The sequence below is a fragment of the Lipophrys pholis genome, assembly GCF_963383615.2.
Source record: "Lipophrys pholis genome assembly, chromosome: 12".
NCBI classification, from domain to species: Eukaryota; Metazoa; Chordata; class Actinopteri; order Blenniiformes; family Blenniidae; genus Lipophrys; species Lipophrys pholis.
The window spans coordinates 29,390,564-29,417,381 of record NC_137641.1 but is presented as its reverse complement, the minus strand read 5'-3'; the positions used below and the strand labels follow the sequence as shown (position 1 = coordinate 29,417,381).

The following is a 26,818-nucleotide window of genomic DNA, read 5'->3' as shown; positions in this document are numbered from 1 at the left end:
AAATGTTTCACCACTAGGGGGGCTCTATTCACCTGGTGTTTAAAAGAACTAAAATGTTTCACCACTAGGGGGGATCTATTCACCTGGTGTTTAAAAGAACTAAAATGTTTCACCACTAGGGGGCACTCAATCACCAGCTGTTTACAAGAACTAAAATGTTTCACCACTAGGGGGGCTCTATTCACCTGGTGTTTAAAAGAACTAAAATGTTTCACCACTAGGGGGGATCTATTCACCTGGTGTTTAAAAGAACTAAAATGTTTCACCACTAGGGGGAGCTCTATTCACTAAGTGTTTAAAAGAACTAAAATGTTTCACCACTAGGGGGCACTCAATCACCAGCTGTTTACAAGAACTAAAATGTTTCACCACTAGGGGGGCTCTATTCACCTGGTGTTTAAAAGAACTAAAATGTTTCACCACTAGGGGGGATCTATTCACCTGGTGTTTAAAAGAACTAAAATGTTTCACCACTAGGGGGAGCTCTATTCACTAAGTGTTTAAAATAACTATAATGTTTCACCACTAGGGGGCTCTCTCAATCTAAAAAAGGCCAGATTGTTGTAATGCGGTTTATAAACGCGCTGTATTTAAATGAACATTGGCTGAAATAGAATAATAATGAAGAGCCCCACTAAGAGATGTATCACCAGCCGCCGCTTCCCAGAAGAACACCTGATTCTCAGAACGCTGCCCCCTGGAGGTTCCTAGGTTGTCTAGCAGCAGAATTGGAGGCGGAGCTTTCAGCCTCTCTCTCTCTCTCACTCTCTCTCTCTCTCTCTCTCACTCATGGAATAACAGAAGCAACTCAAGTCATTTCTCAAAACAAGTCTTTTAAATATGAACATCATCTGCAGATTATTAACTTGAAAATAAAAACATTTCTTGATTGTGTGTTTTGTTGCAGATAAAAGCAAAAATAAAGGTCGCATGCAAAGTAAAAGTTCTTTTTTTTCTTCAGATTAAGAGTTGGTACATTCACCGCAGGTCGATTGTGCAGCTTTTAAAAAGTCAGTGAGTTGTTGTGCGTTTGGTCTCTTTACTCCTCTGATGTGGGAATAAACTGAAAGAGTGGAGGGAAAAGAAAAAAACCCCACATCAATGCAGAATATAAAAATGGAGGCTGGAGGCTCGACGGAGGCGAACGAGTCAAGAGAAGTTGAAGGCCGACAAGTCGAAGGACGAGTCCAGCAGCCGCTGCAGCTCCCCCTGGTGGGCGTGTTTGTTCCCCGTCGCCGGAGCCGCGGCGGGGTCACGACCCGCGTACCTACACACACACACACACACAATTTTTTGAAAATGATGCCCACGGTGGAACTTGTCAAAAAGGTCCGACTCGGTCTCAGTAGAAATGAGGGAAAGTGCAACTTTTTGAAAACGCTTCAATTCTGTCTCTATCAAAAGGGCAAAAATGCTCCGACTCCATCTCCATGGAAACTGTGTGTGTGTGTGTGTGTGTGTGTGTGTGTGGGGGGGGGGGGGGGGGGGGGTTGTCTCCATGGAAATGGGGGGAAAATGCAACTTTTTGAAAAGACGCGATTTCACTGAACACTAAACTAAAAGTCCAAAGCAAGAAGGGGGAACTCACCAGACGGGCCTGGTGCGCCTGGTGATGGTTCGGATGCGAGGCTTCACGTAGTCGTAGTAACCCTGGTTCTTGTGCTCCTCCTGGCACCACACCAGGTCTGCGTTCTGGTATCGGTCCGACTCGGCTTTCACCAGATCGAAGGGGAACGGAGAGAGCTGCGAATCAAACGGGGATATTAGCAGCTTCACTGACGCTCATCGTTACTTCAATCTGTGGCTGAAACTCTGGTGCTAATTCACTGCTAACTAGAGCTACGCTCGGTAGAGCACAAACCGTCAACGCTACATTTGTCACCGTGGAAACCAGTAGATTACAAAGTTATATGATCCACCACGTCGTGTTTGAATTTTTATATTTTCTTTGTAAAGAACGACGGCTGGAAATGGAAATGGGGGGGGGGTGGGGGTGAAACTTTTTGAAAACGCTTCCACCCCGTCTCTGTGGAAACGGGAGGGGAGAGCACGTAACTTTTTGAAAACTCTCCAACTCTATGGAAATGGTGGGGGGGTTACACAACCTTTTAGAAATGTTTTAATTCCATCTCTGGAAAAGAGGAAAAACACAACTTTTTGAAAAGGGCACCCATGGTGGAACTTTTTGAAAACACCCCGACTCAGTCTCTGTGGAAACGGGGGGGGGGGGGGGGGGGGCTGGAGACACAACTTTTTGAAAAATCTGCAGCTCTGTCTCAATCGTAACGGGGGAATACGCAACTTTTTGAAAACGCTTCAACTCCATCTCTGGAAAACGAGTAAAACACAACTTTTGGGACGGTTTTGTCCTCGTGTGGACAAGAACTAAATCTCTTGCGTCTCTTAGTCTTTGCTGATGCGTTGTGACTGTAGTGAGTCTTTTCTGCTTCGGAAAAAAAGTGCTTGAATCTCTGTTACGAAGTGAGAAGAAGCATTTCAGTACTGAAGTTAAGGAATTGGAAAAACCTCATAATGTGTAGATAAAGTACCCGTTCCAGGTACTTGTTACCCGTTCCAGGTACTTGTTACCTGTTCGATGCGGACGACGGCCACGGTGTCGTCCATGCCGCGGGTCTTGCGTTCCCGGATCAGTTCATAGTAAATCTTTCCCGTGCAGAAGATGACCCTCTTCACACTTTGCGGCCGAGCCGCCGCCGGGCCGTCTTCCGGAACGAGGCGCTTGAAATGTGTCCCTGCGGGACGAAACCGAAATGTCTCAATCACAAACGGGGAACATCTCATTTTTTTTATTTATTTTGTGATTGTTCACTCCCTCCTCACCGGGCAGCATGTCGTCGAAGCTGGACTTGGCCTCTGGGTGGCGCAGCAGAGACTTGGGAGTGAAAACGATCAGCTGGGGAGAGAAAACAAGGACGCGTTGGAAACACCGTGTCAAATCTGAAAACATGGAGCGCCACCAGAGTCGCTGGAGTTTCTGTGACTTCCTGTCTACGTCTCTGGTAATTTATCACAACTGTTCTTATTGTCATTAGTTCACAAATCTCTGTTTTAGGAGGCGGTAACATCCTGATTATAGAGCAGCTTCCTCCTCTAACATCCAGATTATAGAGCATATTTCTCATCCAACATCCAGATTATAGAGCACCTTCCTCCTCTAATATCAGATTATAGAGAATCCCCCTCCACTAACATCCAGATTATAGAGCAGCTTCCTCCTCCAACATCAGATTATAGAGCATCCTCCTCCCAACACCCAGATTATAGATCATCTTTCTCATCCAACATCCAGATTATAGAGCATCTTCCTCCTCTAACATCCAGATTATAGAGCATCTTCCTCCTCTAACATTCAAACTATACAGCATCTTCCTCCTCTAACATCCAGATTATAGAGCATCTTCCTCCACTAACATCAGATTATAGAGCATCTTCCTCCACTAACACCCAGATTATAGAGCATCTTCCTCCACCAACATCAGATTATAGAGCATCTTCCTCCACTAACATCAGATTATAGAGCATCTTCCTCCACTAACACCCAGATTATAGAGCATCTTCCTCCACCAACATCAGATTATAGAGCATCTTCCTCCACTAACATCAGATTATAGAGCATCTTCCTCCACTAACACCCAGATTATAGAGCATCTTCCTCCACCAACATCAGATTATAGAGCATATTCCTCCACTAACATCAGATTATAGAGCATCGTCCTCCACCAACATCAGATTATAGAGCATCTTCCTCCACTAACATCAGATTATAGAGCATCTTCCTCCACTAACACCCAGATTACAGAGCATCTTCCTCCACTAACTGATGTAACCTGTATCTGACCTCTGTACTCTGAACTTGTGAATCTGTTATATATATATATATATATATATATATAAAGTATATTTTCCGTGTGCGACTCACGGGCTTCCTGAAGGGCTGCAGCATCTGTCTGCGGAGGACGTGGAAGTAGTTAGCGGGAGTAGAGCAGTTCACCACGATCCAGTTACAGTCGTACAGCTGACGCACCGCAAAGTCCTCGGTCAGATCCTGAAGGGAATGAGCGACACGCAAGAGCGACGGATATAAGCCACTAGGGCTGGTAACTCATGGTGAGCGACTCGGTGTTTGTGTGTGAAGACGGGAACTCACCGGGAAAACATCGGGATCGTCGTTGCACATCTGCAGGAACCTCTCCGGTCGAGCTGACGAGTGTTCAGGACCCTGACGAGGGAGGGAGGGAGGGAGGGAGGGAGGGAGGGATGGATGGATGGATGGATGGATAGAGGGATGGATAGATGGATGGATAGATGGATAGATGGATAGAGGGATCGATAGATGGATAGATGGAAGGATGGATTTTATTGTCATTCTGATCATTTACATCAGAGATGCAGGGTCAACGATAAAACACACAAAAAGTACCCGAGATGAAATCACTTAAAAATCTCTGAGACAAAATAAAATGTAGTGCAAGAAAAGTGGAAATAAGTTAAAACAGAATAAAAAATGACAATAACTACATGTAATTGTATTACATAATTATGTAATAATCCCACGTACATTTTAAAAGTGATATAATAGTAATAAAACAAAACGAGTAATACAGAACTTATTTAAAAAATAAAAATAAAAATAAAAATAAAAAATAATTAAATTTAATTAAATTAAATAAAATTAAATAAAATAAACTTAAACAATCATGTTATTACAATAAAACTATTATTTGATCATTCGATTGATACATTTAATGACTGATGTTGGACACAAATCTAACCTCACACTAATGCTACTTCGCTAGTTCTCACTGCTGCCCCCTGCTGTTCAGTTCCAGGTCTCCCTGTTGTGCTACGTCTATTTCTAATTTGTTTTTAAAAACAGCGCGATACACATTAAGAAATATCCTCAACGGCAGTGACACCTCTCAGCTTAGACCCGGGGAACCGCACTCCGATACGACCCGCTGTGACTCACTACTGCCACCTAATGCACGGACCTGGAGTTACTTAGAAAGTCCACCAAGGCTGGCGGTGTCGGGCGCTCCTACCATTCCCTCCATGCCGTGCGGCAGCAGCAGCACGATGCCGTTCTGGCGGACCCACTTGGCCTGTCCGGAGCTGATGAACTGGTCGATGATGCACTGAGCCGTGTTGTGGAAGTCTCCGAACTGAGCCTCCCACAGCACCAGGGCGTTGGGGCTGGCCATGGCGAAGCCCAACTCGAAACCTAGAACACGACAAGACGGAGAGAAAAGCACCAGCAGGGCGTCAAACGAGCCCAACAGCTCCCACAACACCGGGTCATGGAAAGGCTTCGTGATGGGATTCTGAAAATGTTTTGGGTTTTTATTAAAATGGGTTTTAGACTAAAGAAATTTTTAAATGTCGCCATAACAGAATGTTTAATTAAGATTGACTTTGTTTGTTTGATCTTGTAAAATTATTGAGTTTCATCACGTACGCTGCGGCCACAACAAAGCAAAACTGCAAAAGGTGTCAATTCAAAGGTTATTATGGGAATATTTTCCTGGCCCGGCCCACTCAAGATGAAACTGGACTGTATGTGGATCATTTTATATATATATATATATATATATATATATATATATATCTATACACACATATATATACACATATACATTTCTATGTTTATTTATACATTTCTTAAATAGACATATTTGGTGTTGCAATTTATCAAGTCAAAATGTAGTATTAAATCGTCCACAATGTAGTATTTAGTAATCCACAAGGTAGTATTTAGTTGTCCACAATGTAGTATTTAGTAATCCACAATGTAGTATTTAGTCGTCCACAATGTAGTATTTAGTAATCCACAATGTAGTATTTAGTCGTCCACAATGTAGTATTTAGTCATCCACAATGTAGTATTTAGTCGTCCACAATGTAGTATTTAGTAATCCACAATGCAGTATTTAGTCGTCCACAATGTAGTATTTTGTCGTCCACAATGTAGTATTTAGTAATCCACAATGTAGTATTTAGTCGTCCACAATGTAGTATTTAGTAATCCACAATGTAGTATTTAGTCGTCCACAATGTAGTATTTAGTAATCCACAATGCAGTATTTAGTCGTCCACAATGTAGTATTTTGTCGTCCACAATGTAGTATTTAGTAATCCACAATGTAGTATTTAGTCGTCCACAATGTAGTATTTAGTAATCCACAATGTAGTATTTAGTCGTCCACAATGTAGTATTTAGTTGTCCACAATGTAGTATTTAGTAATCCACAATGTAGTATTTAGTCGTCCACAATGTAGTATTTAGTCGTCCACAATGTAGTATTTAGTAATCCACAATGCAGTATTTAGTCGTCCACAATGTAGTATTTTGTCGTCCACAATGTAGTATTTAGTAATCCACAATGTAGTATTTAGTCGTCCACAATGTAGTATTTAGTAATCCACAATGTAGTATTTAGTCGTCCACAATGTAGTATTTAGTAATCCACAATGCAGTATTTAGTCGTCCACAATGTAGTATTTAGTCATCCACAATGTAGTATTTAGTCGTCCACAATGTAGTATTTAGTAATCCACAATGCAGTATTTAGTTGTCCACAATGTAGTATTTTGTCATCCACAATGTAGTATTTAGTAATCCACAATGCAGTATTTAGTCGTCCACAATGTAGTATTTAGTCGTCCACAATGTAGTATTTAGTAATCCACAATGTAGTATTTAGTCGTCCACAATGTAGTATTTAGTAATCCACAATGTAGTATTTAGTCGTCCACAATGTAGTATTTAGTAATCCACAATGTAGTATTTAGTCGTCCACAATGTAGTATTTAGTAATCCACAATGTAGTATTTAGTCGTCCACAATGTAGTATTTAGTAATCCACAATGTAGTATTTAGTCGTCCACAATGCATTAGAAGACACAATTCAAGGTTTATTTCTTTTTTAATTTCCAAGAAAAAGTTGAAACGATTTTTTTTTTTTTTTCATGATTGTATAGTAATAACAAAAAGATATTTGTTTGAACAGCGCTGTCCAAATATATTTTAGACACCCTGATTGTTGTGTGAAAAACACCCAAAACGTCCAGTTCTGCCTCAGACGGTGTACTACAGTAACACGGCCACGTGTCCATTGTTTAAAGGAGACATATCATGCTTTTAAATCCTTCCTTTTTACATATAAATCATACAGTTGTGGTCTATACAACGCGGAACTGCAATGCTTGGGTCTGAATTCCTCATTATTAGAGCTCCACAGGCCCCTTTTCAACCCCTTTTCTGATGTGCTTCTGAGAGCAACTCGTTTTGGGGCTGTCTCTTCAAATGCAAATGAGACACTTCATACCCCTCCTCCTCTCCAGGTTGCAGAGGTGATACTCGGTTCAACGTCACCCTGTTCGGCCATCTTTGTAGTTTGATAGAACAGATAGAATTATCTAGCGGCGCAGAAACTTTATATTCACACATTATTTACAAAATGTCAACAAGGGAAGATTTGTCCATCCAGCCATACATGTTGGAGCCAGAGTCGGACCCGGCGGAGCCAGATGAAAATGACGATGATGCACCTGCAGAACAACGTCTTCATATGGATGTAACGCAATGGTGTGTTACTATATTTACACTAACTTCTCCATCCATGCCCACTACTACAATACTGCCTGTATTACAACGACTATTTAACACAGAAGTTACATTCTAATCTAAAACGAGCACACAGCGCTAACATATGAAGACGGTGCAACTGCTAATGCTAACAAAACAATGACAGGGACGTCTTATCATCACACTTTTTAGCGTTATATACAGCTTACCGAAGTGCTCTGTTCGTCGTCTCCATAGATAGAAGGAACTGACCGCTCAATCAGACCAAGTCTTTCGGCAAATCCTTCTTTATACTGGCGGAGGTTGCTGAAGCAGTCGTCCTTAAAGTGCTTCGCGCACACAAAAATGACCTTACCCACAGATGTGGGTACATTTCTGTGAAAAATAAAACTCAACCAGGCACTTGGAAAAGGTTCTGATGCTGGGAGACGGTGTAACGAAGCTTGTGGGTTACTACATCCAACAACCGAACATTTCGACTTATCCTCTCGTAACTTCGGTTGGACTACAAAATCGCAGCGAGAAACAAAAATGGCGGATTGCTCGAAATGTCGATGTCCTAATTTGGCAGTTCCGCTGAGAATACTGTGACGTCATTGTTCAAAAAACGTAACCGGTCGTGTACGGCAGCCATGCCAGCTTCTGACGGAGAAGGCAACAGGAGGAGACTCCAGGTCTCTCCCTGTTGCAAGACCAAAAACTGTTCTGACTCCGAAGGCTCTCAATCACATCATATTGTTGGCCCAAGCTGCCGAACAGGACAAGGGCAAAAAAAAAAAAAAAAAAACGTAATAGAGAATAGAAAAATCGAAACCGATCGCAAAATATGACCAAAACAGAATATAAAGATATCAACGGAGCACCTGAAGAGACTACTTTGAACTTTTCTGTACTTCTAAACACTCTAAATATACAACAAAATGCATTTAAGGGCTAAAAAAGTGGATTTAGCATGATATGTCCCCTTTAAACAAAACACGTTTAAACAAAACACGTTTGTACAGCCAGTTATTTTTTTATGCAGACTGTGGGGCGTTGGCGAGGCTCACCGAGGACGCCGTACTCGGACAGCGAGCTGTTGCAGACGGTATACGGAGCCTGATCTGGCGAGATGTAGTTCATGGGGATGCAGATCCTCTTGTCGACGTTCTGGTCGTGGAGAACGTGGTGCCGGTGGCTGGGAAGGAAACGTCACCGACACAATATAGAAATAAATCCTGTACAATGTACTTTTACATACTGTTATTTCTAATTGAGATGGTGTATATGTTTCATATATCTAGTATATGTCCATATATATTTAGTATGGGGACCATAATGAAATATATATATATATATCTTGTGTTTTTGTGTCAAATATACTTTGAAATCAGCATTTTTGATTTGAAGGACTTCAAAGTATATTTGCCACATTTGGAAGGATAATTAAGTATATTTGACACAAAAACATGCTAGTGTATTAAGGTCGATAATATCGTGTATTTTTAGCGTCTTTGATTCGGAAAACAGAGGATTTGTTGGAGCGTAAAAATAATCAGCTTGATTTATGAGTCTAATTCTTCTTCTGAAGTAAAAATAAATAGGATCAATGTTAGTTTTTTAAATATTTGCCCATATTTCTACACCATAACTCAGATATGGAAGAATGAGGGCGTGATATTAGAATCTTTACAGCAGACACGGGTCCGTATAAAACAACAACATACAAGTAGAAAGTAGAAAAATAAATAAAAAATAATCAACTACTACACAGATATCACACAAAACTTATATAATAAATTGAGTGAATTTTGATCTACTACTGATCTGATTTTATACATTATACCAATATATATTTTTGTTTTGGTAATTTTGACTTCAGGATATTTATATGAGGCTTCCAACTGAACTTTTAAAAAAGAAATTCCTAAAAATGTATTTATATGCACTTGTTTACCATTAAGATAATGGTAAACAAAGCCATATATACTACACTAAATATATATGGAAATATACTACATGTATGAAAAATATATTCAATGTCAATTAGAAATAACAATAAGTCCATTGCACAGGGTTTATTTGTGAAATGTGCTCCGTGGACGAGTCGTCCTACAATCCGTCTGCTTGGCCTCACCTGAACGTCCCTCTCTCCACGTCCTGCCCGCTGAGCCGGACGTGGAACCCGTCCCGGAGCAGCGAGCCGAACGCCATGTACTCCCCCAGCGCCCAGTCGCACAGCCGCTCGGCCACCATGGTGGCTCGGCCCCTCAGGACGCGGCTCAGGCCTGCAGCAGGACACACAGACAGACAGACAGACAGGCGTAAGACAGGTCCGGGTCACGAGGGGACGGAGGAGGTGGAATGGCGCCGCACCTGCGTGAATGCTGAAGTCCTCCACCGGGACCGCCGCCGCCACGTTGCCGATGTGGACGAGGTCCTGTTCTGAGAGGCCGGTGGAGGGGGAGCTCATGCTCCTGGGCTGACCCTCCAGGGTGAAGAAACCTGGAGACAGAACGGCAGAAGACACGAGAGCTGGTTTTAAAACCATTTAGGAAACAGTCGAAGGTCTGGAACCTTCAATCTGGAGCCACGAGACACAGAAGAGTCATAAAACTCAATATACATTTTAATATTTATCTAAAACCTGCAAACATTTATCACATTTTAATAACTACAATGTCAAACTGTATATATATATTTAAGTTTGACCTCTTTAATCCAGCTGTGTTGTTTTATCCATTACACAACATTTATAGTCGTTTTAGCCAGAAGAGCTGTTTGTTTCAAGTTTTTTATTCTAGTTTGAAAATTTTAAGTTATTTTATCTATTTTTTATCATCGTTTCTACCAGTTTTAGCTTTTACTTTAGTTGCTCTTTCATTTTCTCTTTTAGTCTGTGCTCTCTCTCTCTCTCTCTTACTGTATAATCTGTGCTCTCTCCCTTCTTTAGTCCGTGCTTCACTCCTATAGTCTGTGCTCTCTCTCCTGGAATCTCTCTTATAGTCTGTGCTCTCTTTTATAGTCTGTGCTCTCTCTACTTTAATCTCTCTCTTATAGTCTGTGCTCTCTTTTATAGTCTGTGCTCTCTACTTTAATCTCTCTCGTATAGTCTGTGCTCTCTTTTACAGTATGTGCTCTCTCTACTTTAATCTCTCTCTTATAGTCTGTGCTCTCTTTTATAGTCTGTGCTCTCTTTTAGTCTGTGCTCTCTCTCTCTCTTACTGTATAGTCTGTGCTCTCTCCCTTCTTTAGCCCGTGCTTCACTCCTATAGTCTGTGCTCTCTCTCCTTTAATCTCTCTCTTATAGTCTGTGCTCTCTTTTATAGTCTGTGCTCTCTTTTAGTCTGTGCTCTCTAGCTCTCTCATTTAGTCTGCTTTTTCTCTCTCCTTTTGTCTGTGCCGTCTCTCTTATAGTCTGTGCTCTCTCTCTCTACTTTTGTCTGTGCTCTCTCTATTATAGTCTGTGCTCTCTATCTCTCTCCTTTAGTCTGTGCTCTCTTTTAGTCTGTGCTCTCTTTCTCTTTCCTTTTGTCTGTGCTGTCTCTCTTATAGTCTGTGCTCTCTCTTTCTCTCTCATTTAGTCTCTGCTCTCTTATAGTCTGTGCTCTCTCTATTATAGTCTGTGCTCTCTCCCTTCTTTAGTCAGTGCTCTTGATTATAGTCTATGCTCTCTCTTTTATTCTATGCTCTCCCTCTCTCTCAAGTGAAGAAAAACCATCTTGACCTTTTTATATAAGATGAGAAATAAAAGAAAGAAAAAGTGATTTGATAAATAAATGTGTTTTCCTTCTACTGGAACTCAAGTCAGCATCTTAATCTTAAACTAATCACAGATTCTTTGTTTCCAAATGAAAAACCTGAATTGAGCCTGAACTTTCCAGGTTCTGACTCCAGACGTCGCTCATGAGACTTTAAACTTCCTCCCTGAGCCGCTTTCTGAAAGCGAAGCGGAGAGGATGACAGGCGGCCTACCGGGCCAGGGCGAGTCCAGCCAGTGTTTAATGTGCAGGATCTTCTCGTCTTTGGACCGAGCGAAGGCTTCCTCACAGATTCTGTCGTAGTTTGCTGCTTCCTCCTGAGTGGAACAGAAAGATGAGAATCATCGGTCTTCATCAGCGATGCTCCGAGGGACGTTGAGACGCTGTGGGCAGCGTTGCCGAGTTGCCACGTTGCCGCGTTGCCTCACCTGGTATTTCTGCATGCTGACGACGCCTTCGCCGACCAGCTTCTCCACAAACTTTTGCAGGACGGATTTCTGCGTCTTGATCTGCTTGTACATCAGCGGCTGAGTGAACATCGGCTCGTCCATCTCGTTGTGGCCGTTTCGTCTGTAGCAAACCTGAAGGAGGATCGGAAGATTTTCACTTTAACTCTTTTATTTCACGTTTTAATAGTTCAGCCACTTCAAAGCGCTCTGGTCAGTCACTGTGTGCTCTCTCTCTCTCTCTCCTATAGTCTGTGCTCTCTCTCTCTCTCTCCTATAGTCTGTGCTCTCTCTCTTAGTCTGTACACTCTCTCTTATAGTCTATGCTCTCTCTCTTCCCCAGTCTGTGCTCTCTCTCTCTCTCCTATAGTCTGTGCTCTCTCTCTTAGTCTGTACACTCTCTCTTATAGTCTATGCTCTCTCTCTTCCCCAGTCTGTGCTCTCTCTCTCTCTCGCTCTCTCTCATAGCATGTACTCGCTCTCTTAGTCTGTACACTCTCTTATAGTCTATGCTCTCTCTCTCTCTCTCCCAGTCTGTGCTCTCTCTCTCTCATTCTTTCCTACAATTTGTGCTCACTATTTCTCCATTGTCTGTGCCCTCTCACACTCAATATCTCTGATTTCTCCCTCTGTTAGTCTGTGCTCTCTCTCCCTCTCTCACAGTCTGTGCTCTCTCGCTCTCTCTCCTATAGTCTGTGCTTTCTCTCTCTCCTACAGTCTGTGCTCTCTCTCTCCTACAGGCTGTGCTCTCTCTCTCTCCTATAGTCTGTGCTCTCTCTCTCTCCTACAGTCTGTGCTCTCTCTCTCTCCTACAGTCTGTGCTCTCTCTCTCTCTCCTATAGTCTGTGCTTTCTCTCTCTCCTACAGTCTGTGCTCTCTCTCTCCTATAGTCTGTGCTTTCTCTCTCTCCTACAGTCTGTGCTCTCTCTCTCCTATAGTCTGTGCTTTCTCTCTCTCTCCTACAGTCTGTGCTCTCTCTCTCTCCTACAGTCTGTGCTCTCTCTCTCTCTCCTATAGTCTGTGCTTTCTCTCTCTCCTATAGTCTGTGCTCTCTCTCTCTCTCCTATAGTCTGTGCTTTCTCTCTCCTACAGTCTGTGCTCTCTCTCTCTCTCCTATAGTCTGTGCTTTCTCTCTCTCCTACAGTCTGTGCTCTCTCTCTCTCTCCTATAGTCTGTGCTTTCTCTCTCTCTCCTACAGTCTGTGCTCTCTCTCTCTCCTATAGTCTGTGCTTTCTCTCTCTCCTACAGTCTGTGCTCTCTCTCTCTCCTACAGTCCGTGCTCTCTCTCTCTCCTATAGTCTGTGCTCTCTCTCTCTCCCCTACAGTCTGTGCTCTCTCTCTCTCTCCTACAGTCCGTGCTCTCTCTCTCTCTCCTATAGTCCGTGCTCTCTCTCCCCTACAGTCTGTGCTCTCTCCCTCCTGGACAAAACACCCAAAGAAAGAGTTAAAAACACAAATATTTAAAAAATGATTCAGAACATCTGCTGCCAACCGTTGACCCACCAGATCCACGACCACGTCCTTGTGGAACGTGTTCCTCCACTCGGCCGCCACGCCGCACACGTACATCACGGCCTCCGGGTCGTCGGCGTTGACGTGAAAGATGGGCGCGTTGACGACTCGAGCTACATCTGTAGGGTACGGCGAGGAACGGGCCATCCGGGGGTCGGTGGTGAAGCCGATCTGTGAGGAACCGACATGGAAATTACTAAACAACAAGAAGAACTCAGACTTAACGGTGTTTAGATTATCGCAAGATTATTTAAAAAAAAAAGAAGCAGATATTATACGAATGGTTATTATATGAACTGAATGTCAGTGAGGGTCTGCAGGCGTCACCTGGTTGTTGACCACCACGTGGATGGTTCCGTGGGTGCTGTAGGACGGCAGGTCGGACAGGTGGAACGTCTCGTACACGATGCCCTGACCGGCGAACGCGGCGTCGCCGTGGATCAGGATGGACATCACCTGAGAGACGAGCAGCTTTAGTAGGAGAAGCGGCTCTGAGGCCTCGCTTGAGAGGACAACAGTTTGAAAATGAGGTTCGTTTACAAGGAAACGACAGACGCTGTTGTTTGTTGTAATGAAATAATGAAACCACACCTGTGCAAAGAACAATCTGCTGTAAAGATTAACAACGGGAGAACACAACATTCGAATGGACGGATGACCAAGTTGGATTGTTATTCTGGTGACTGTCAAAATAAAAGTACCAAGTCCCAAGAGGATATGGACTGGGAGTCATGACACGACGGGAGGCAAACATTGTTGTTGTTTATCTCCGGAGCGTGTGCAGAAGCAGCGTTTCAGAAACGTTTCCATGTAGACAGAGTCACAGCATTTACAGAAAAGTTGTGTTTTCCCTGTTTCCATGGAGACGAAGTTCGCCCCCCCAGCGTACCCTCTTGCCCTCCGTGTCTCCCAGGTAGAACTGTTCGGCTTTGGCCTTCCCCTGCACCACCGGGTCCACGGCCTCCAGGTGAGACGGGTTGGCCATCAGAGACAGCGTGATGTAGCGGCCCGACACCCGGTTCATCCTCTTGTGGTACATCCCCAGGTGGTACTTGACGTCTCCGGAGCCCTGATGGGTCACGTTGTTTGGATCAGTGGGTCAGCGCCTCGTTCAAACATCAAAACACGCACGGTGGAAACATTTATCTTAAGTACTACAAAGTATTTTGACAGGATCTAATCAAATATTGTCTAAATCGAGGGAGCCGGAGGTCACATACTGTGTTATTTGATCTCAAGTGGGCCGGACCGGTAAATAATAAGTTTATAAATAACAAAAACTGGAAATCTCCGTCTTTGTTCTAAGTATCAAACATATCATTAAGAAGTTTACAGTTAATGATAAAACACATCACAAACCTGAAATTTGAACAAAAGGAGTGAAAATTCATCAATATAATAATATAACGCCTCAGTTTGCCATGAACTTTACAACTCACACATCACCGTGGATTTCATTATTTACATCTTTAAAGGCATAAAACATTTGGCCAAATGTAGCTGGAGCTCAATAAAGCTTCTTATTATAATCAAAATAACTTGTCAAATTGTAGAAACTGTCTCTAATGTTGCCACGTTTCTACATCTGAGTAAGAATCCAGATCGTCTGAACTGATTCACTGATAATATGAAGTAAAGAGAGCCCCTGGTGGTCAAATACTATATTGCAGCTGGAAGGTTTTTTCTTGTTTGACGTCCCTGATAAAGAATGTGGACAAGAATGTAAAATGAAAAAGTTCCACGTTGACTTTAGACGTGTGATTTAAGATCCAGACCTCGTCTGCAGCCTCGAGCTTGGAGTCGAACTGGCAGAAGATTTGCTCGAGCTCCTTCCGGATGACGTTGGCCAGAACGTTGAGTCGTCCTCTGGAGAGAAACGAACCAAGACGTCCATCAGTCTGTTCCATTGAGGTAAACACAGTTACACAACAGCAAGAGCCACAACACAACAACAAAAGTCACAACACAACAGCAAAAGTCACAACACAACAACAAAAGTCATAAACAACATCAAAAGGTCACAACACAACAACAAAAGTCATAAACAACATCAAAAGGTCACAACACAACATCAAGTCAGAACACAACAACAAAAAGTCACAACAAAATAATTCATGAACAGCAAAAAGTCACAACACATCAAAAAGACAAAACAACAACAAAAAGTCACAACACAACATCAAGTCACAACACAACAACAAAAGTCACAACAAAAAAGTCACAAACAGCAAAAAGTCACAACACAACAACAAATGTCATAAACAACAACAAAAAGTCACAACACAACATCAAGTCACAACACAACAACAAAAAGTCACAACACAACAACAAAAAGCTTGTGTTGTGTTGTTGTTTTTACTGTTGTGTTGTGCTGTTGGCCCTTCTGGGCCACCGTACGACTGAAATGGGAAAAGAAACCCAACGGCGAGGCGACTGAACAGGAACAAACTGGACCTGTGAGACATCCCCATGACGACGCTCTCCACTCCGCTCTCGCTGGACTTGTCGATGATTGTCTTGAGCGCCGGGATGAGCGACTCGCATCCCTCTAAGCCGAACCGTTTCTCCGAAGACCACTTCCTCTGGAGGAACTCCTCGAACCTGCGGAGACACCAGGCGACGGGAGGAACGTTAGGACTCTCTCCGCTCGGCGTGCGGCGGCCACACGGCGGAGCGTCGCGGACCGAGTGGATCGGATCATCCTGGCCAGCAGCGTCCTCTTCTCCTCGTGGCTGAACCGCATGACTCCCGGGGTCTCGAACTTCCGTCGGATCCACTGGCACTGCTCCATGTCGTTGATGAACATGAACTCCACGCCGATGTGCTGACAGTACGCCACCTACAGGACAAACGCACGTTCATCCGTCAGGCCTTTTACTCAAAACAGGAAGTCCCACCGCCGCGGCCTTTCGCGCGGCGGCGTCTTACCTCGAGGCGCCGTATGATCTCCCGGAGAGGCAGCGCGTTGTCATCGCCGCCGATGAACGTGGTCTTGGGAAGCCGGAAAACTCTGTCCAGGTCGCTCTCGGCCAGCCCGTAAAAACCTGAAACGGAGGAAACGGAGGAAAAAAAAACCCCGTGAGATCAGAGGAGGTGATGAAGGAATCCTGAAGAAAACGGCAGAGAGACGAGAAACTTTCCAGGAATTTATGATCCCCTGCTTTTATTTTCATCCTCTGCTGACTACTGAGCGCGAATGAATAGAAGCCGCACCGACCAATCAAACCTGGTCGTCTGTCCACGAGCACGGCCGTGTACTCCCGTCGTTAATGTTTATAGCATTTTGTTTTCAGCGCACACGTGCGTGTGTGTGCGTGCGTGCGTGCGTGCGTGCGTGCCTGCGTGCGTGCGTGCGTGCGTGCGTGCGTGTGTGTGTGCGTGTGTGTGTGTGTGTGTGTGGTTTCAGTATCAAAACAAACAACAGCACCACGGAGGGCATCGACAATAGAAATTTACTATTATTTTACTTTAGATTCCAAAGATAACACCAAATAAAAGAGAACCAGTATATTTCACAGTTTTTTTTCTTCATTCTTAAATTTTTTTTAGTATATTCAAAATTATTTTATTATTTCTATTGACATTACAATCATAAGAATCGTCTTGTTGTCGTTGAAAAAACTAAATTGTATCAAATCTATTTTATTATATAGCTTTAAAATGGTAAAACATCATTAATGTTTTCACACAAATATTTTACTACGTTCTTCTTTCATGTCCAGTATCTATCGTACTGATAATAATATACTTGAAAACATTTGTAGTATTTTCTTTACATTTTATTGACATTTTCACTGTCTTTAAGATATGACCTATTTTTCTATATACATTTTTTACTCTTGAGTTTATCCATTATTGTATTCATTTTTTTCAATAGTTCACTTCATATTACTTCATCAAACCACTGTCTATATATTTTACCGTTTTATTTTCATTACACTCACTATTATAGTTCTCCGTCACACTTCCACTCGTTAAATCATTTTACAATTTAAATTTTTACATAATAAAATTTATTATTTGTTTCAGGCTTATTTTTTATATCATCTGTTTAACGGTTCTTTTACATCCTTTTTAAATCAATTTCACTTCTGTATTTGCACTTTCAATATTATTTCACTTGATTTGCTTATATTATTATGATTATGATTTATTTACTAACCTATTTAAAATATTAAAAAATTTGTACTTTTAATTATCTCATTATGAAATTATGTTCAATATTTTCCATATTTACTTGAATTTTTATGAATTCATAAATGTGCCCAAATTCCTCATATGAAATGTAAAAAAATAAAATTTGTCCTATAATAATAATTTTTATTTATTCTTTTACGCTTCACACTGTGTTGAATTTTATGTGAGTTAACATGAAGTAGTGGTTTAGTGGTTGTTGAACTTGGAGGGGAAGGTGGGCGGGGCCTAAGCTTATCTGCAGGGGGACATCCTGGTTGCTCCAACAGAGATAAGTGGCTGAGCTGAGCCCCCCACACCACACCCCCCCCCCCCCCACAGGACGGGACAGTTTCTATGCAGCTCCGCCTTACATAAGAGAATCTTCAGACTTTGAGCTGAGAAGTGCCTCCGAGCTAAAAACACCGACTTCCACCTCCCGCCTGAAATTAAACCACAACACCTTTTTTCTTGGACGGCCACGTTTATAACTCCACATTTCAAGTGGAAATACATTGTTGAAAAAAAAAAAAAAAAGTTTCACACTCACTCAGCAACATTTTGAAAACGACGTGTGTTTACATGGAAACGACAGAAACTGTGAGAACTATGTACTTTTCTATGTTTAGCCACTAGTGGGTGCTGTTTATCTATGGAATTAATCCACACACCGGGAGAACAATAAACTATAAACAGAAGAAGAAGCATAATAATAATAATAATAATAATAATAATAATAATAATAATTCATTTTATTTATAAAGCACTTTACATTTAAAGAATCTTAATCTTAAACTGCTGCAGTAAAAATTTTAAAGGCACGTCGAAGAAAAGAAAAACTTGATATTGTAGGTATTATTGGGTTTAAAAGAAACACATAAAAGACAATTAAAGAAGGCTTGAACATTAACAACGGGAGAACGCAGACCTTCGTTTGGACAGACGACCGACTTGGATTGTTATTACGGTGACTGTCAAAATAAAACTACCAACTCCCAGGAGAATTCTTTTTTAAGAAAAACACACAATCAAAAACATGTTGGTTTTTTTTTTATTTATTGGTAACATCTACATAAATCAAGTTCTTCCGACTTAATCTAATTAATTAACTAAAGCTGGAAGAATTCAATGTTATCAATTGAAGCAATTCAATTTAGTTGGTCCAACCATTTTCATTATTCAGCCTGGCAGAAATACTATGATATTTCTGAATGTAAGGAAGACTTTTATATTATTATTTTCCAAAAAGTTCAAATGGATTTAATACTAGATTAGAAATTTTTTTTTAAATACTTCATACGGGTACAGTGATGTATTTCAGTATGGGAAGACAATTATAGCTTTTTTATTTTAGCCAACAAATCGGTATAGAAAGGGTGTATTTGTTTGTTTATGTAACTCACTGCTGTTTCGTATAGTTACTGTATTACCGTTTTCAAAATGTGTTTTATATTTGCTTGAGATTGATTTTTATTGCTGATATTTGAAGTGTTTTATATTGTTGCTTTAGCTCATATTGTTTTAACCACTTTGAGATTCACTAATGTAAAGTGCAACACAAATAAAACCCGTTATTATCATTATTATTATGACTATTATTCTTAGTGCACGGAGTGGCAGTTCTCTCTCTGGAGCGTAGCGATGGCGGTCCGACCTCGGCGACCTCCAGCACAAAGCAGAACAAAACAGATATTAACGGTGAAAACGCCGGCGCACGAGGCCACAACAATCGGAGGCCCACAACCTTTTCATGGGGAACAATGAGCGGCCGGCCGCCGGCTGAAACGCGCTCTGCTCCACCCGACACGCCGGGCGGGACTCAAACCTCCACGCCGGGTCGATGCAGGCGGACATGGGAGCGGCGTCTTGTGCCGCTCGCTCGGACTTTCTCCCCAGTTTGCGTTGAGACGACAAACAATCACGACTGCAGCGGAAAATCAGCTGAACAATCAATAATGGGGGTGAAGCGGGTGGGGGGGTGGGGGGGTGGGGTGAAGGGGGGGGGGGGGGGGTGGTGACGCCACGCTCACGGAAACACGAGCCGTCCTCTCAACCGAAGACACTTTCACGCTCGTCTTATCTCTGGTACACAATAACTCAGAGAGCTGTGCGGCCTGATAAGAGCGGAGGGGTGAAAGGTTAAAAAACAGCTCCATCACTTCCACCGTCTTCAAGATCAAAGCGACTTTACCAGAGGAGGTTCTTTGAGACCTCGTGACGCGTTCATGAAAAATAAAATAAAAATAAATAAGAACAATCATACGGTCGGTGAAAACCGTCAAACCACGACAGTGAAAATTAGTTTCATGAACTTAAAAGTTCCTCCACGAGTTTCCAGTCGTCTTCCTGGCGTCACTGAAACTCCTGAACTCCCCCCGAGGCTTCGTGTCACAAGATCCTGTCCAGACCCGACCATCGTTTTCACATTTCAGATTATTCTGGCGGCTTAAAGACTCTTTCTCTTTGAGAAAGTCTGGATTTTATTTCCGGGCTGAATCGGTCAAATGTTGTAGTTGTTGAAACATAAACACAGTTTGATTGAGACAAATTCCAGCTTGTTGGTAAACAAATCGCCTTCGGTCTGATGGATTTGAAGAAACTGCAGGTTGGAAAATAGTGGGAATGATCTGGTTTTGCTGAATTGGATTATTCATATATTATTGGATGATTCCTTTCATCCATCCTCTCCACTCCGAGATCCGACATGTTCAACGAGCCTCGCAGCTCGTTAAACATGTCGGAGGGCGGAGTTACGTGATGCCCCTGAACGCATCACTTAAAGCTGTCAGCTCCTGTTGTTAAACGAAGGACCAACATGGCGACCCGGACTCAAACTTTCTCTTTTATCACGGAAACGGTTCAACGAAATGTATTTGTGAAAAGCGAGAAATACGCCGTGCAGTTGAAAAGTTAAAAACACACCAGGCCGGCCGCGAGGGGGCGTGGCCTGTCAACGGCTTCTTCTCAGAGAATGAACTCTCCTGCTAACAGTTAGCGGCTAAAATAAAAAAATAAAAAACAAGCAACGCAGCCTGAGATCTAAAATGAAATACTGAGCCGTTTGTAAAACACATGGAACTTTATACTCGTCACATTAGTTGTTAGCGGCTAATGCTAATGGCTAGCAGCTAAATTTGAGGAGGTGGGTTCATGATACGAGCCTCCTGGGTTGACAACAACAACGGAGCACAATCGAAACCTCCTGTTTTGGAGGTGCGCCCCCTTGTGGGGGATTCTGGTTTGAACAAAGAGCCCAAAAAAAACCAAACCAAAAAAAAAAACCTCAGCAACTTTCAAATTCCAGATTTTCAGGAAAGCTTCAACTGAGGTCCAATATACATGTTTTAACAAGGAAACGTGGGATTTCCCCGTGACGACTCCTGTAAGTCTTTTAAAACGTTAAAACCAGAGATTAATTTTAATGTTTATTTGTTCATCAAGTGAAGAGTTTTTCAGTTTTTTATCTCTTTAATTCGATGAATTTGTTCGTCTAGTTTTCATCCTTGAAGATCAACGCCGATGCAGAATCCTGAAATCACTGACGTAAAGGAAGTAAATCCTCACCGACGTTCTGGAAGCCGACGGCACACGGCGTGTCGTCGAAGTCGACGCAGCTGATCTCCAGCGGGTCCAGCTTGGCGATGTGATGCCCTCGAACCTGCAACCACGTCAGCCCGAGTCAGCAGTTTTCTAACCCGAACGGCGATTTCCTGTTCCGGCTCGGCGGCTCGTATAGCTCACCTGGTAGGCTCGGATCAGCGTGTGCACGGCCAGGTGGTCCTCCACCAGCTTCTGCGTGTCGACCTGAGCGCCCACCGTCCTCTGAGCGCCGGGGAGCGACGGCAGCGTCCCGCCCAGGGAGAGTGGGCTCTGGTAGGCGGCGCCAGGCGGAGCCCCGGCGTTAGCGTTACGGAAAAATACATCCCAGGACTGAGGAGGGAAGAAGAGCAGGGTTACTCACAGCAGGACAGGGAGGAAGATGCTCTATAATCAGGATGTTAGAGGAGGAAGATGCTCTATAATCAGGGTGTTAGTGGGGGAAGATGCTCTATAACCAGAGTGTTAGAGGAGGGAAATGCTCTATAATCAGGTGGTTAGTGGAGGAAGATGTTCTATAATCTGGATGGTAGGTGGAAGATGCTCTATAATGTGGACGTTAGTTCAGGAAGGTGCTCTATAATCAGGATGTTAGAGAAGGAAAATGCTCTATAATCTGGACATTAGTGGAGGAAGATGCTCTATAATCTGGATGGTAGGTGGACGGTGCTCTATAATCTGGACATTAGTGGAGGAAGATGCTCTATAATCTGGATGGTAGGTGGACGGTGCTCTATAATCTGGATGGTGGGTGGACGGTGCTCTATAATCTGGCTGTTAGTTCAGGAAGATGCTCTATAATCTAGATGTTGGAGGAGGAAGATGCTCTATAATTTGGATGTTAGAGGAGAAAAGTGCGCTATAATCTGGACACTAGTGGAGGAAGATGGTCTATAATCTGGATGGTAGGTGGACGATGCTCTATAATCTGGCTGTTAGTTCAGGAATATGCTCTATAATCTAGATGTTGGAGGAGGAAGATGCTCTATAATTTGGATGTTAGAGGAGAAAAATGCGCTATAATCTGGACACTAGTGGAGGAAGATGCTCTATAATCTGGATGATTTAAAGCTGAATTTATCTTGAAATGGTTTAAAATGTGAGATTTTGGTGAGTTTTTCAAAACTTCCCATGTGAAGTTGTATCTTTAAGTCTTACAGTCTGGAAAACGTCCAGTGATTAACGGCGTCCAGTCGGTTTCCTGACACTCCTCCTCTCTGGTTTTTTTTTCTCTTTTTATTGACCGTCAATCTGAGGTTGTTCTACTTGGACCGAAAGCAAAGTTTAAAGTTCCAGATAAGCTCTGCAGGCTGTGGGCAGAAATACTGATTTTCTTCCGTCAGTACTTTCACAACGCGCTCGGTTACCTTGATTGCGGGAATAATAAAACAAGTCGACTTTCATTTTGAGTTTCTTCAGGTGGAGAAAATGACACGATTCAGTTCCATCTCTTATCGAAAAGAAAAGAAAAGCTGTGCTTGTATAGAGATTCTCTCTGTTTAGTGAACTCAGAAATCCTCATTTCACTAAAAACTTTTTAAATAAATGTCGTAGCGTTCCAGTTGACGACAACGTTTAAAGTTTTGGTACGATTGTTCATCGGTGTGTTTAGTGTCAAGAACTGAAAATACATAACTTGGATTTATGTCAGTTCTGTTGGTGGGTTGGAGCATTCCGACGGACGGTAACTTAAGTTGGAAAATACTGCAGACATGTGAAGACATGCGAAGTGTTCCCACTTCAAACTGGGAATTTAAGCATCAATGAAGTGGGGCTTTGAAATCTTCTGCTTTCTACATCTGAAACCTCGGAATTCCGACTTTAAAGTGTTGGAACTTTAAGAACATCTACTCCTTGACTGAAAACAATGAAAACTCAGAATTCCGACGCGCTGCCAGGACGCTGAAAGCGATGTAGTTAGCATGCTGGGCCACTGGTGGGTGCTGTTGTTACCTTCGCTACCGAAAGTCGGGGTGAATGCTATTGGTTTGCATGTATTTGACCAACTTTTCGTAAAAACCGTTGGCCTGAATTGAATGAAATCTTCAGGGATGATTTGTCAAGTTGCCGTTAGCTGCTTGCTAGCACAGTGCTAACTCCGCTCTGGAGGTTGAAGCTAATATCGACATTTGGAAAGTATCCAGAAACACCGGCGTGAGCGCATTGACCCAGGTAGTGGTTTATCTATGAGCCACCGCTCAGTGTTTCACACAGTGACTAGTTAGCATCGATATGAGCTAATGGCTAACATGCTAGAGATGCTAACTCGGTTCCCCAAAAAGAAATGAGGCGTTGGCGAAGCTCTGCGCTCTACCGAGTGTAGCTCTAGTTTGATTTTGTAATGAAACAACCGCTGTTGTTGTTATTGTCCACCTATTCGCACACGTGCAGAGCAACTATTTGTTCCGGCCGTGGCGCTAATGACCGGTAGCGGCGTTTCCGTCGCCCACGCCGAGTACGAACGTTTTTCAAGAGTTGTGTTTTCAGCGAGTCTGAGCACCGTTGCTGTGTGAAGCAACAACAAACGAGTTTGCACTGCTCATTTCTTAGAATTGAACAGTTGAACAGGTGAACATCGTCTGCATACAGGCACAAAACCTCTTCAAACAGAAAGAAGGTCAGTTTAAACCAACTTGAAGGTTTTCATCTTTCTGTTCTCTTCACAAGTGTTTGTCATTCCAACAGGGCCTCAGTTTGAACTGTTCTTTATGTTTATTTGGTGATGTTCTTCCAGTTCCCAGAAAATTACAAGCGCCGTGACGTTGAAAGTGATTGAGTGTCGCCCTGAAGGTGAAGTCCAAAAACATCCACCTCCCTTTTTTTTTACCTTGTGAACATTCCTGGGATTCTCCAGCCACGCGTAGTACATCTCCTCCACGTAGTTGGAGCTGGTTCCGTTGAGGAACGGCTCGGAGGCCGCCGGCGTGTTCAGGAGCCTCGCGGGCTGAAACGTCCTCTGGCCGCCGTCGGCGGCCGCGGGGGGGCGGGGCTGCGGCAGGCCCTGAGCCGCCTGAGCCGCTTGAGCCGCCGCCAGAGGCCGAAGCCTCGACACTGTAGTCCTTAAGCGATGCATGGCTGCAAGTCAGCCACAAGTCCTCAGTCCTTCCTGAATCCGTGCCCAGCGGCAGCGACGCAGCAGCAGTATTCCGGACGCGGGCGCTCCCGGCGAAATCCTTCACGGCTCCTCGGCGGCTCTTCTACGGACACGTCCTGATCCCCCACTTCCTGTCTCCGCACCGTCCGCTGGATCGTCTCCGGCCTGAATCAAACATCCGATTAGTAGAAACACTCACCAGGATGAGGGAACTTTAAGGCGGAAACGCATCGCTTTTTGCCTTTTGAAAACGATTTCCGTGGAAACGTCAGAAACGCTTTCAACGATGTAGTGAGCATTACTTGCATAATTGCGTTTCCTCTCCCGTTTCCATGGAGACAGAATTTCAGAGTTTTCAAAAAGGTGCGTTTTCAAAAAGGTGCGTTTTCACACGTTTTGTTTGGCGACGGCATCTGAGCGTTTTCGAAAAGTTGCGTGTTCCCCGTTTCGACGGCGACGGAGCGTTTTCAAAAGGTTGTGTTTTCAACAATATCCACATCCTCTAACAGTTTCTTCATGGTATTTATCACAAATCATAAATGGTATTTCAACAGAGTCCTCAAAAAAAAATCTAATGTTTTATTTATGTATATTTAGTAATACTAAATTATATTAAAGTAGAATTGGTATTCAAATTCACTTTTGTTTCAAAAATATTTTTTTTTAAATGCCTGTGTTTAACTGGTACAGCTGTTGGTTTAAGAAATTTTAAATTTTTATTAAAATTTAAAAAAATAATCTTGTCAGAAATATTAATAAAAAAAAATCTAAAAATATTTTTTTAATTTGTTGAATGTGTCTGAAAATTTGTATACTAAAAAAATTAAAAAATACACCAAAAAAATATTTCCATAAGTAGTACAACGCTGCAGAAACCAAAAATAACCTATGAATCTGTAACAAGTTCACATTACATATTTAACAACTCAACTCATAAAACTCCAGGATTAATGACGCCGGGTCCAAAGTCAATCGGAGCTGAAACGAATAAAATGAAAATCATGGAGAGAGAGCGCGCTACCATAGAGGAGAAAATTAATCTCAATATCCACTCTTATTTAATCAACCGCTGCAGTTTTGAAACGTATTCGTCATTTCTACCAAGACAATTGTCGTCCTATAAAACAGAATTACATTTCTGCAACTATATTTTGAAACAAGAGACAAATTTCACTTTGAGGACATTTGTGTTTGTTTTTACTGTAAAAACTGACATATATGTTAAACTACACAGCGGAGGAGTGTTGTTGTTTTGCAGGGCAGCTTATTCATCTTATCTTAACAGTAACAAGATGGAGATTGACATGAATTATTTGTAGGAATATTAAAGAGAGATGTCACTATGTAACCCTGACACTTAAAGATTCTCAGAATCCGGCACTTCTAATGATTAATATGCCACAATCTCTGAGAAAAAAAACAACTAATCCAAGATTAAAACCTGGAAAATCAATACAGGATTTCTTCTCATAAGGGGAAATTATGTTGTAAATTCTTCCTTACATAAAGGCACTAAACTACATCCAATATAATGAGTTGGTCAATGATTAAAGCCATTAGTCAATAATAAATACAGATAAAGCCTCATGAACTCAATAAATCTCTTGAAGTTCCGCTTTCTTTCATTTCCACAGTCGCCGCTGGCAAATTCCTAAAACCAGTTGAAAAGATAAAGAAGAGCTTTAACCTTCTCAGTGCAGTAACCTTATCTCAGTCAGTCTACATTACCACAGTACAGCTGGTACTGTACACACTAAATATAACCCCAGCCCCCCCCCATCATAAACTCAAAATCTGGATACTGTATCATCATAAACAGCCTCAAACATTCAACTATTTTTCTATCATTTTTAAGCTCATTCTAATCAATTACAACAGACCTGTCAGCAATTCTGTGATAATTATCTTATAAATCATTTTATTGTGCCCATAAAAGTAAAAGTGAGCTCAAAGCCCATTGATATCATTTAATGTTGCTTAATATGCTTGATAAAAGTTCAAAGCGACAAACTTTCACTTTTAAGACAATTTACACGCAGTATTTCTAATCTAAAATAGTCTGATCGTTGAAAGAAGTTTCCAGAAAACGGTAAATGTTATTTTAATGCAAGTGCCGTTTTAATAAAATAAACAAACAAGAAATAAGTCTGCACGAGCTCGTCGCAAAACGTGACGTAACAAGGGGATTGAAGTCTCCGCGAGCGCACGCCAACACGCACGCTGCCAAAAGTAGGAAAAAAAGAAATTAATTAATAACAAACAAAAAAAAAAAAAACTCCTACTGCCCACGTGAATTCTGCGCTCGAACTTTAACTTCAAAGTCGAACCGTTAACGCAGTTTAATCAGTGTTTTTCTTCTGGTTTACCTGTGTTTTGGAGTCGCCGGTGCTCGCGCAGCTCTCCCCCCGCAGCCTCGAGTGTCACGAATGACGAGCACGCTGAGCGAGAGGGCCATGCGCGCGCCCGACGCAGGGCGCGCGCGCTGACTTCGTCAACGCCGGTTGCGTCATAGAATGTTGGAAAGAAAAGAGACAGCAAAGATAGAAAGAAATGAAAATACTCGTTCATTTTATTGTATGACTTAATGTGTACAGATATTGATACATATTATTAACAAATATAAATGTAAAAAATTCACAAAAGATTTTGA

At 42.4% G+C, this 26,818-nt stretch overlaps 1 protein-coding gene across 1 annotated transcript; it reads right to left on the bottom strand.

Annotated features, from left to right (window-relative positions):
• Nucleotides 1–812: 812 nt before the first annotated feature.
• On the bottom strand, nt 813–26,587 carry ogdhb (oxoglutarate dehydrogenase b). The gene is made up of 23 exons (XM_080476761.1): nt 26,535–26,587; nt 23,902–24,333; nt 21,219–21,407; nt 21,042–21,135; nt 16,233–16,348; nt 15,989–16,143; nt 15,759–15,905; nt 15,080–15,170; nt 14,194–14,373; nt 13,632–13,760; nt 13,296–13,475; nt 11,775–11,927; nt 11,561–11,663; nt 9,962–10,090; nt 9,723–9,873; nt 8,656–8,783; nt 5,064–5,242; nt 4,169–4,240; nt 3,941–4,066; nt 2,842–2,914; nt 2,590–2,753; nt 1,589–1,743; nt 813–1,267 (listed from the first exon to the last, which is right to left on the bottom strand). Exons 2-23 carry the CDS (start codon nt 24,145–24,147, stop codon nt 1,150–1,152), a joined length of 3,078 nt encoding a protein of 1,025 aa, XP_080332887.1. The 5' UTR covers nt 24,148–24,333; nt 26,535–26,587; the 3' UTR covers nt 813–1,149.
• Between the last annotated feature and the right edge of the window lie 231 nt (nt 26,588–26,818).

What these genes read in the sequence shown, in the direction of transcription:
- ogdhb (XM_080476761.1), bottom strand. Translation starts at nt 24,147, where the DNA reads ATGCATCGCTTAAGGACTACAGTGTCGAGGCTTCGGCCTCTGGCGGCG. An exon ending in GTCATGGGGATGTCTCACAG is followed by an intron (nt 15,171 to 15,758) that starts GTCCAGTTTGTT and finishes GTTTCTCTCCAG; the next exon opens with AGGACGACTCAACGTTCTGG. An exon ending in TGCAGCCCTTCAGGAAGCCC is followed by an intron (nt 2,915 to 3,940) that starts GTGAGTCGCACA and finishes TTCTCTCCCCAG; the next exon opens with CTGATCGTTTTCACTCCCAA.